The sequence below is a fragment of the Accipiter gentilis genome, chromosome 14 (assembly GCF_929443795.1).
Source record: "Accipiter gentilis chromosome 14, bAccGen1.1, whole genome shotgun sequence".
NCBI classification, from domain to species: Eukaryota; Metazoa; Chordata; class Aves; order Accipitriformes; family Accipitridae; genus Astur; species Astur gentilis.
In genome coordinates, this window is record NC_064893.1 from 30,185,976 (window position 1) to 30,198,097 (window position 12,122).

General features: G+C 39.1%; 1 protein-coding gene across 4 annotated transcripts in view; it reads left to right on the forward strand.

The window, feature by feature from the left end:
* OSBPL2 (oxysterol binding protein like 2) overlaps nucleotides 1–12,122 on the forward strand; it is a 40,012-nt gene that overhangs the window by 6,874 nt on the left and 21,016 nt on the right. Inside the window, exon 2 of one of the 4 annotated variants that reach the window (XM_049816353.1) lies at nucleotides 7,845–7,998. The exons of 2 other annotated variants lie outside the window; for them this stretch is intronic. In XM_049816353.1, the coding sequence (XP_049672310.1) occupies nucleotides 7,962–7,998 (37 nt within the window). In that variant the 5' untranslated portion in view covers nucleotides 7,845–7,961. Of the gene's footprint in view, nucleotides 1–7,834; nucleotides 7,999–12,122 lie in introns of all 4 variants that reach the window. One more of the 4 variants, XM_049816354.1, reaches the window with a different exon arrangement.

Below are 12,122 nucleotides of genomic sequence, written 5' to 3' on the forward strand. Positions count from 1 at the left end.
CTCTTCTGGATTCTGCCATCTGTGTGGCTGTTCTCTCGTTGAAGAGATTTTAAGTGCATAATAATTACAGCAGGTATCTAAATTGCCAATTAAATTGACTTCTTGGCTAATTTTTATAGATGTTTTAGATCCAGTGTTGTTGGTAACCTAATTTCATGAGTCAATTAAGATTCATCCTTGCTGAAGCTTTCATTCAGAGATGAAACACTGCAGTTTGATGCAGTTTGATGCTTTCAGGAGATGTGTATGAAGGAAAAACACATGAATATTTATCTTCTGGTTCAAGCTATTTATTTCTGTCCCTTGAAGTACTACAGCTATGTTTTATTTCAGCTGGCAACTCAAGAGAAGATGGGGTTGGCTCTTATTCCACCAGTCATACTATAGGACTGTTGGGTTTTTTGTTCTCCTTTTTTTAATTTATTTATTATTTTTAGTTTTAATATGAAGGGTGTGTGTATTTGATCTTCTGCTGGCTCTTTTGGAGTCTCTTTCTGAACAGAAGGTGCATCCTAAGCCCATGATATCAAACTAATGAAAATGTTGCTCTTTATTAACATATGATGTTAGGTGGATTAAACAGGGCATGGGATGAATTTTCCTTTGTATCGAGCTAATTTTAAATTCTGTCATTACTATTTCTGTTAAATTGAGTTTGTGCCCTTTTGACCCATTAAAGAAAAGCAAAAACCTGAAAACTGAGTGCCTTTTCAGAGTTCACGGGGTTTGCACCTTCTCTTCATCCCGCCCGCCCCCCCCTCTCCCCCCCCCCCCCCCCCCCCCCCCGGCAATACTTGTGCAGTATTTCATCATATGACATTTGACGGAAAGTTTTTATTATTTTTTCTTGTGAGAAAAGCCTCAAGTAACTTCTCCCCCCGCCCGTGCAAGTATTCTCCTTTCAAGTTAATATATTTAATTTGTTTTGAAATTTGCTGTGGAAGTGCACATCCAACAAAACCTTGTTATGCATGTAAAAAAGCTGATGAATGTGCTAGTTCCTTAATTCTTTGGTGGCACTCTAGTTCCAGTGTATTAAGCTTCTAACACTTTACCTGCTCATGCTGGTGAACATCTGTGTTTATTTTCATGACAGCTTACTGCTTCTGTACTTGGTTTTACTTAAATTCTCCTTGGTCTCACAAGTAGATTCAATGTCTGTATAATGAACATGACCTAGTGTTTTATACATGTCTCGTAGACTAGAACATGCGCTTTAAGAGCGAGGAAACCAGGATTTGTAAAGGTAGCAGGATGGTGTCAATAAAGCTGTGGCTTTTCAGAATTGCTACATGTGAAATTTCAACTTCAGGTCTGGAGGAATAAGACACTGCAGCTGTAGTCAGCCAGCCAGACTTCAAACCTGATCTTGCTGAACTGCATTCCAGTCAAATTAGCTGCTCCAGCTGTAAATGCTTACCTTTCTATAGAAATGTAAATGTTTCTTTAAGGAGGAGTAACTTTTGGTTAACCAGCTGGGTCTTTGTTGAGGATTAACATAGAAGAACAAGTTAGTATGGAGTAACTAGTTATGTCGAATTAACTAAGTCATAGTAATTGCATGTTTAAACTTATACAGGTTGTTTTGAACAGGTACTGGTGTTTGGGGTTCTTTAATTGGTGTATAAGTTCTGAGGATCCAGGATCTTAGGGACATAGACATAAGCTGTTGTTTGGTTTTTGGTTTTTTTTTTTTTTATTTTTTCTGTTGAGGAATGGAATTTGAGAAGAAGAAAGCATGTGTGGTGACACATTTGAAGGATTACTGACCAGGTAAATGGCATAGGAAATTTCAACTTTTAGTACTTGATAGAGCTGTAAGCAAATTAAATGATGTTATGGACAACCATTACAGGTCACCTTCACAGCCTCATCTGGCATATAGGTATGGAGAGTACAGGTGCCAGAGAGCAGCCTTTGACCGCTCAGCCAGCAGTGGATCTCCACACCTTTGGTTTCAGAGAGAAGCCTATGAAGGTGCAACCTGTCTTTGCAAGGTGTGTGTGCATCTCTTCTCATATAGATGCTCACACGTGTGTCACAAAATACATTGAGCAAATTAGATACTTCATAAAGTGATTTGGAAAGTCTTGCACTTTTGTCCTGGTTTTTAAAATAAATTCAAGTGGGAGGAAATGGTTTAAAATAAGTGGGAACAGTGCAAAGTCTGGGACTGATCTTACTAATACTGTATCCTTAGAAAAGAGTTCCCTGTACCTTCTACTGCTGGGGCCTGTGAGCTTCTACGGGACCCTCCGATCTGCACAGAGTTAAGTTTTTGACAGCAAAGTATGTTACCAGAGGCCAGATCACCTGGTAGGTGTCACTGTCGAGTTCCAGGTTCAACACAGTGCTTGACAGAAACACTTTGACAGTATTCATAACCAGCTGATTGACAGGTACGATTCGACTTTGTTCTTCCTCCATCATGGGACCTTAGCTGTCACCATAGTGTAGGCGGTATGAATAGTTACATTCTCTGCATCAAGGCTGTAAAGATCACTGAGAGAAGCATGTTTTCTGCTGAGAGTGAGCCTCTCGGGATCTGTCTTGGTATGTGTTGTGACCACTGGTGTACCATGCATGTTTAGGAAGAGCCTTTTCTGTTTGTTCTCTCTGTCTGTGACAGATGTACTTCTGGAAAGCAGTATGTCAATCTTAGTAATTACCTCCTCTCTGTAGAACCTATTTCAGTGTGTGCTATGGATGTGGTGCAGGTATTTTCTTGTGTTTCCGCAGTATTTATTGCAAATGCATGCTTTATTTCGTCCTTTGCCTTTGTAAAACATCCTCCTGTCCTTTAAGAAAAGGACTGTCTATGGTCATCAGTCATACAAGAATGTGTGAACCTTTTCTGATAAATTGTGAGAATTTAAAGGAGTTTTAATGATTAACTGGCTTTTGACTAGTTGTGAAGCACCAATGAGACTTTTTAACCGAAGTACACACCAGACTTTGTGCCCATGTGACTAGTAGTTATATTTCCCTCCCTTACCTGTTCAGGTTTTGGGGTTACTTGCTTGGGACAAACATAGCATTTTTGTTTCAGCATTGGTATCTGCATTTTTAAATTGTGTTATTGGACAGCATAATATCTTGTTTATCCTGTTTGTAGATGGCTTTACAACATCACTAATGTGCAAAGCTTATTTCAGAGGAATCAAAATAGTAGTCCTTTGATTAGAAGATACCAGAAGGTCTTACAAGTTTTTGACTTCACATGCTTAGCTTAACTCTTGCTAGTCTGGTTTTGTATATTGTAGGCATTGGCATGCAAATAAGCAAAAATGACTAGAAAAACTAGGTTCTGCCCAAGTAACTTGTTCAAGGCTTGCTTCAATAAACTATGTTAAGCTTCGTTGTTTTCTGTTAATTGCTTTGGCACTCACTTTAAATGTAATTTCAAGGAGTAAAATCTTATTGTGAATATTCTAGACAACCTAGTACAGAGAATTTCTCAGAGCAGAATATAAGATAATACAGCCTACAGTACAGATTTACCAACCCATTATGAAGTTGTACTGTTGGGATGGGTATTACACTTTTTTTGGATGTTTTTATCTGTTGTCTTTCAGTTTAAGCTTCAAAAATAACATCTTTCCTGTAGGGAAATCAATCTGTTACAAAGATGAAAATAAATGCGGCAGTTTTTATTCATGCACACAAATCCCATAATAAATCCAATTAGTATATAGCAATCTGTAGCCTTAAAATACGAGGAAATAGATGAGCTTTGTCGCTTATCTTGTAAACCACAAAATCTGGGCTGCTTGTGGTCCAGGGTGTGTTGTCATCATTAAATTATGAATCTCCAGTTCTCTTAAGATACCTCTACTTGCAGTTTTTCCCTGTTATTTATAAAATGATTTGTATCAGTCCCTCTTTGGTCATCAGTGCGGCAATGCAGCTGGGCTGCAATTCCCAGGCAAAAGCACCTTTCTGAGTGTCTGTGTCTTGAGTACCCAGGCCCAGCCCGTAAGCACTGGCTGTTAAAGCGAAGCCCACTAAGATAATTTTAACCTGTAAACCAGCAAACCCTGATTGCTGAAATAGTGTTCTCTACAACAAAGAGCAAGTGAAGTCCTGTATGGAAAACTGTTACATTCCTAATAATTACTATGTATATAAGAAAATATCTAAATATACTTTTTTATTCCTTCTGCACTGTTGGAATAAAAGATGTGAACATGATATGGTGTTTATGCTTTATGAAAGGTTTTCCATGGTGGCAGTTGGTCCTAAGCTCCTGAAGGTCTGTCTGACACAGGAATATTGCACCCTCTTTTGAATGGCAATTTTGATAAAAGCTGTTAACTACAGGTGGTCCTGTGTAAGTGAATTCTTTTGGTACTTCATGGACATGGAGGAGGAAATAGAGATTACAAATGCTGAATGTGAAGCAAATAGGATGTTTTTGTCTTCTGGCATTTCAGCCTAGTTGAAAGTAGCTTTTTGCAGTTGCTTTTAGTAAGAGGACTTAATCCTAGCTTTTTGGCTCATGATAGCTAAATGCTGTTATCATTGTGTGTTCAGCTACATGCAAATTCATGTTAATCTCTGCTAAATAGAAGAACTGACTGTAAAAGAAGTGATATGAGCATTAAGTTATTGCCAGTGTAACTCTGATGCAAAATATATTACTTTATCCTTTTAAAAATGCTCCTACCATCTTGGGAGAATTTGTGACTATTATTTAGAGTGACTTCCTGAATATTTTGTTCTTTAGGTAATAGTTACAAAGCTTGTATATAATTTACAGGGATATGACTGAACTTTCATTTTCAAATAACACTGAGCTTAAGGTGTGGTATGAGGTGCATATCAGGAGAACACAGCATAACTCTTCCTTTCAGTTAACTCAAATCTTTGATTCTAGTTACTTCATTTATACTTGGTGAGTGTTTTTATACGAAAGCTTCATTGTCTTTGTAGTGAAACTGCATGCTGTGTGTTGTAGTTCCACTTCACAAGTCCTTTTCTAATGCAGTTATTGGGGGGAGAGTGGGGTGGGGCTGGGAGGAGAAACTGGCATTCATGTGTATGACCGTGTTTAGTTTAAGGCTCTTAAGATAACTGACAATTTTTTAAGTCGTAATTTTTATTTCTTAGTGCCTTCTATACAAGACTAGAGATAGCATACTGGAGTTGCTGTTACAAAGCATCTCTGGAGCTTGCAAGCTGATACGTAACTGACTATGTTTGGATAGGGACCCTGAGGAAGTATGCTCTTTGCATTTGAACTGGAGTGGGTTTTGAACTAGCTCTTTTTTTCATTTTTATGTGTTGCAGATAGATATAGGGCTGTTCCAGAACAGAATCCCACCACATGAGCTGTATGCAGTAACAGGATAGTCCTGCTGCAAGAGCTTAAATAAAAAATAGAGACTAAACATAAAAAGGGGAGATGCAAGAAGATATGGAGAAGATGAGGGAATTGTAGTCCTGATCATAAAGGTTGTATCTTGTGCATATACAAGTTTCCTTCTGGAAATACTGGCTGCTGTTTTGCTAGAAGGATGCAATACTTGCAGACAATTGAAGCCATAAATGTCTTGCATCTTCAAGGATACAGTACCTTGGAGGGTTAAAGAAGCCCACTAATGCAACTTCTTTTTTGGCAAACTAGTGGAGTCATTCCAGCATGGTGATAATGGTGTCTGGGGTGGACAGTTGTCATGAGATGTCAAGTTCTTGTTTCCTGTAACAATAGTTTTCTTTGGATTCCTGCTTTCTGCATCGATTGAAAGGTTTACATAGTAGCATCCTCAAGGACAGATTCTCTGCAAAGATATGACGTTTTTGGAGACCTTGGAAGAGATGCTTCCAGATATATTGCTGGTGGGGCTGGAGAGTTTGTAGAAACTCTTAAGACTGACAGCAGCTTTGGTATGAACAAGCTGCCTTTTTTTTTTTTTTTTTTTTTAACAGAGTCAAGGACTGGCTCCTACTAGGCAAGATAACACAGGGATAGGTACGCTGACTTGAACTTACAGTACAGATTTAGAACAATGTTATCAATTCTGCTATTTAGTTCACCCAGAAACCTGAGCTAGCTGCTATTCTTGAACGAACTGTTAGTTAAGAGGATTTTTCCCTTTATTTGATTCTGAGGCAGCATGGTTGCTAGTGGCCTGAACTGCCTGTATCTTTTTGAAGTGAAGCTGCTGCTCCTTTCTCTTATGTAAGCAGAGCACTTGCTGATAGCCTTGCACTGGAAGTCTTCAGACATACATGTGTCTGACTTGTTAATGTTTTGAGCTCTTATATCGTTGCCTGGGAGAATGCAGCATTTTGACAAAAGTAAGTCAGAAGCTTGTCACTGATGAGCAAGAAAGTTGAAGGAGGTTTAAAGGTCTCTGACTGGAGAACAGCACAGAAAAAAGGGAAGGAAATTATCATCCAGCTGAGAGCAATTGCAACAGTGCTGTAGCAACAGTCAAGAGAAGCAGCTGTATATAGTTTTGTCCTTGTGGAGGTGAGGACTTGTGAATGAGAAATTGTCGAATATTATGTGGAAGCTCAGATACTCACCATGATGCACAGATTGACATAAAATCCTATAGTGGCAAGGAATTAGGGAGTTCCTAAGGGATAAGTGACAAACTGAAATACCTGGCCTTGACAGACATAATGCTTCAAGGCGAACGCCGCATTCATTAACTTAGATAAGTTCCAAAATGGGCTATTTGAGCTCTTCCTTCTGAATGGGGAATTGGAAGGACTGTATGTATGTGACACATCTGAATAGCTTTTGTTCTGGGCAGCGAGGTAAAAAGACTTGAAACACAGGAGGAATCATGCAGTTTGATTTCTTGCAGAGGAAGAAGGAATTGGCTTCAAACATGGCAAGCTCTTATACTGGCTTTGTTTCTCTTAATTGGAATGGTATTGTGCAAGTTATAATTACTCTGGAAAAACTACTGTCACAAAAGCAGTGGGATCTTCAAGGGTCATAAAAAATTGAGACTGACAGATTGAGGTTGTTTTGGAGGAGATATCGATAGCATTGCCATGCTGTCGTTTATCATTGTGTACTTGGCTCGTCATTGGTACCTGATGAACATTTGTAAGAGTGGAAACAAAATTTTCTCATTATTCTCCTTAGACTAAAATTGGGTGAAGTAAAAATGTTTACATTACACCATTGCCAACCATCTGGAAAAAGTCTGATTTAGTTGATCCATGAAGTAGAGCTGGAATGCTTCATAAATCTGTAAGTTATTTGCAGTGTGCTTGGTTTTACTGAGAAAAATTTTGTTGTTTCTTTACACTCTTCCTCTAGAGGGAAAAATCTCCAGTTGTGTCTTTAAGAGTTCACAGCAATAGCCTAACAAAACTTCTCTAATGGTCACTAGATACTGATTGCATGATGTACAGTGAGGCCCAACTTTTTTATGCAACAGTGAGATTTTGAGATACAAGGTTCTCTTTCTTGTTCCCAGCTTTCTGGGTTAAGGATGTGGTAAGGCTGATCCTCTTGCTGAAGAGGAGAATTTTTGTTTTGCCAGCTGTCTTTTTCTTCCTTTGGTTCTCTGCTCCTTCTAGCTGTACTTGCCTGAAATTTAACTTGCAGTAAAGAAGATCTATTTTACAGTAATGTATATGATGTATTTATATAGAGAGAAGTGTGGCATAGTACATCAGCTGTTCTTGTTGTAGGTAGTATCTGTCTTCAGAATGACTTTGGTATCAAAGAAGGCTGTTCGCTTATGAATGTAAAAATCCATCTTTTACCATAGGAAGAAATAGGAAAATTAGTATTTGTCAAGTGTGCATGTTTGTGCACACAAAAAAAGTGGAAGTTGCTAATTCTGTTCCCTGTCTTGTCAAATAGATCATCTAAGCAGCTGGGTATTTGCAGAAGGCGACTTCGACAGCACACAGATACTTAATCTCTAAATCAAGTTCAACGATGCATTAGAGGAAGCTGGATTGGCTGTACAGAGATTTCATACTGAAGGATGAATAGTGAAGAAGAGTTTTATGATGCCGTTACGGGTAAGTGATGGGCACAGTGCCAAGAAAATAAAAAAAGAAAGCTATAAACTGCATTGTGTGTGGTGAGGGGCTAGTAATATATTGTTGTTAATAAATAAAATAAACAGCTGTTTGTAAAACTTGTAGTGCTGTCTTCTGAAAAGAAGAAAGGAAGAATTATAATTCAGGTTCAGACTTGGAAAAGAGGTGGTTTTTATTAAAGCTTAATGCTGGCTATCTTTTTATCACTGTAACAGTCTTTTAGTGGCCAAGTCTTGCTTTAATTTTCTGTAAAATGCAGGTAATTTAATAGCAGCTTGAGAAGTAATGCTTTTAAGACCCTTTGAAAAGTGAAATGTCTTCCATGGGTTATTTTCATTGTTATTTTATTCATTTCTTTATTTTAATGGTAACTTAGTGTGAGGAATTGAAGTAGAAAATGTTTTTCTAGTCAGAAACAAATTACTGTAAAAGTATGCTTTCAAGATAGGGAGCCAAAAGTCTTTGCAATCCAGTGTTGTTTCTAGAAAAGCAAATATGAATCACTTCACACTTGTGCAGTGTATCAAATAGTACTTTTCTTTGAACTAAGAAGGATGAATGGTTATTTATAAGAGCCATACATGGTTTTAGTGGTGAAATAAAATGCTTAAAGTATTTTAATAAAAAAAAAAATCCTTTCCAAGAGCTCAAACAATTTTAAAGCCTTCCACTTAAATGTCTCCTCAGAAATCCTGTAATAGAGGTGAAATGAGAAGTGCTGCCAATGGTGAGTGTAGAGTACTTAGTGTAGAATCATGGGAATGAAAAGAGAATAATGGGAAGCATGAAAGCTGAAGGAATGGAAATAGCATAGTAGATACAAGTGGGGAAGGTAGGCTTAGACATGGTTGGTTGGAAATTCATATCAGGAGTAAACAGAGGGGGCTGGGTGAAGCAACGTGACTGACAGCAGGCTGTATAGGACTTGTCACAATTAAGTCACAGAGAAGGAAGTTTGGATTGCATTCATGCTAACTAGGAGTGATAGGGGCTAGTTCGTTGTACCATAAAAATCTTGAAAACACAATGGATTGTTCCTGTATGTCTTTAGTAATCTTTTAATTCCAAGAGCTCAGGACCATGACCATAAATGAACTAGATTGTCTTTTTTCTACTGAAAAAGGTGAACAGAAATGTGCCTCCAAGTATGAGGTGTGTGTCGTACAGCTTTGATGTTTGATGCATTCCTTTGTCTTGCTGCAGAAATACACAGCCCTCGGTGTTTGAGTCATCTGTGTTTGAACACTCTGGGTTTGTCCTCTTTCTTCTTTTTTCCCCTTTCTTCAGTCTCAAAAAGTTGATTCTCCCTGTAAGTGCTCAAGGTGGTAATGACTTCTGAGCTATTGTGCATGAGATGTTCTTGTACCTTGCAGTCTTGGCTGGCTCAACTCAGAAGTGGGATGGTGTGCATCAGTTCTGTGAGCACTCCTTGTCCGGTCCTAATCTTATTCTTCCACAGGGAGGAGTGTGATGCCAGGAGAGAAGTTTCTAAGCAAAAGAAGTGTGTCTTTATAGGCTCTCAGCACAGGCCTCTTCTGATGGAGGGTGTTTGGTCTGCAGCAGCCTCTCCAGGAACTGAATGAAGTTGGAACTTTTTTACCTTTTGGTTTAAGAGGAGTTCTAAGTTTGCAATAGTTTGTTTCAGATTCTTTCTCCCTTGGGACTGTCGTTAAAGACAGGTGCTCAATCTCTTTCTCCAGCTAGGTGCTTTAGAAGATGCTGAGAGTTTGATGGATTACTTGCACAAACTTAGTGAAGTCTAGATGTAGTTCTTTGTAGCTGTGTCTTGTCCAAGTCATACATAAATGTGATGCTAAGAACAACTGTAAATAGGTCTTTTTGCATTCATGTTGCCCAACTGCTGATGGCAGTAGCAACTCTTTGCTCCTTTTAGCACCATGGACTGTATATCTTTCAGACAGTGCTTTGCTGAATTTTTTTGGTTCTAATGGATCAAGATTATGCCTGCCTATCTCTTAGTTTTTGTGTGGTCTGGACATTGTAGGTGTAGACCCAGTACTCCCAGGAGCTAAAGTTCAGAACTGAGGTCCTTTCTGAGCCAAGGTGAGCTTTCAGATTCCACAGTGAAAACTTCAGGATTTGGGGTTACAAATTTTGATTAAAAAAATGAAATGCCTTTGGCAGACTCCTCGGTCTGTTCTTTCCAAGGATACTCTCCTTCCTTTAGGTCAGATCAGTAGGTGGGCAGAAGCCACCTTCAGACATATGCTTGTTCTGCTCTAAGTCTAGGATTGGGACATGGCTACCAGGATCAAGCACATTGTCCAGCTGCATCTTAACTCCATGTTGAGATGAAAACAGCATGTACACCGTACTCTTCTCCTCTTGTTCCCCCAGAGTCCTGGGCCCTGGCTTCCCCAGAGGGAGCTGCAATGTGTTCCCCCAGGTTTCCTGATTTTAGTAATTGGGTACTGTGGTTTGTGTCCTGTAAGTAGCAAACCAGGCTTAGTAAAGCACTTAAACTCTGTGGGAAGTTACGCTTTAGAATTCCGCAGCAGTCTCAGCAGCAGCCCAAGTAGTATGCTGCCTCCTTTAAGATACTATGAGTTCACTCCTTGAGGAAGCCACAACTTTTCTGTAGTTATTAATTGATGACATCCACTTCTAGAACATGAATCTATCCTAAGGAAACCCCTGGTTTTTGTTGTGGTGGATTTCATCTCTGGCTGAGAAATTTCCTGCTTCTGACACTGTCCCCATCACATCCAAAAGACATGCTCATGTGATGGAATTGTATGCTGCATGGCTGGGAATTATCCTCTTGGTAAATGGTTTGGCCCTGACTGGATGATGATTACACTTGTAAATGTGCAGGATTGACTGTGTTATATAGGTGATGAATTGAGTTAGTGACCAGTATGGAGTTTCCATGGAGAAAAGTTTCTTTGCATTCAGAGGTTTTGAGCATTGCTGATTAGTTGGATGCTTGACATACTTACTTCATGAATGAGTACTCCCCTTGGGAATCTCTTGGGAATGTTACTTGTGGTCTCAGTTAATTCTTCACAGCCCAGCACCTGCTTTTTCTCAAATACAGGAGATAGTCTTCTCTGAGACTGGATCAGGTAAAGTGGTCAATCCTTTGATGAATTTCAGGCTCTTTGAAATTTTATGTGAGATGGGGAGCATATAGCTTTGATCACTTGCCTCTAGCCTATGTCACCATGGGTTTATTAATCTCATCGCAGACTTTTTAAAGACTGTGTGCCATCAGGTTCTGCTCTGTCAGAACTGTATCCTTCATTAATTCTGTCAGATATCCATTTGCCAAAGTGTTTTGTGAAAAGATTGCCACAGAACAGGAAAATGCTTGGCTGATTATCATGGTAATTTATTTTTGGCAAACATGAATAGTTTAGTTTTGCTTTTTTAAATATTACCCTGCAGTTCCATGGAAATCTGTTCTGTCCCCGTGACGTTAATCCAGCCTGGTGTATTTCTGAGGATGTTGCCCTTCTATTTCCTGTTGCTAAGCTGTTGTTCACTGTAAACTATTGCTTTCATTTGGGGATGAGGAAGTGAGGTACTTGCTGCCAAATTTATATATTTTCGTAATATCTAGATCACATACAATCAGCGGATTCTGCCATAATGTTTAAGTACTGCAGATCTTGTGAAAGGCCAGCCTGCCTCCTGTCGGAGCAGTGTGATACGGCTATGTGTTGTGAAGATGGACTTGTTTTAAAAAGTGGAGAATAGTAACTTCTGGCAAAGAAAAAAATTACCTCTTGCTTCACTTGCTATCTACACTTCCAGTGTATTTATCCCTATTCCTTATGCCCTTTTTAGGTCTGAAGATTCTCAGTACTACGCTATTTTGATTCCCTCTCTGTCTTGAGGCATAAGGCTTAATTAGTATTTAAGGAAGTTGCTCACTGTACAAAAGGGGCGGTCTTGTGTCTTCGTACATGACTCAGAACAGTGTGCCTCTGCTCCCTCATAGGTGGATGTATAGCATAGTCTGAGTGGACTTGTTTCGTTTGCAGGATGTGGAAGAAGAAGGCTAAGAAAACTAAAGTTACTGGCAAGTCACTTTTCTTTAAGCTCTTGAAATAGATTAATGTTGGCACCCAACTTAAGTG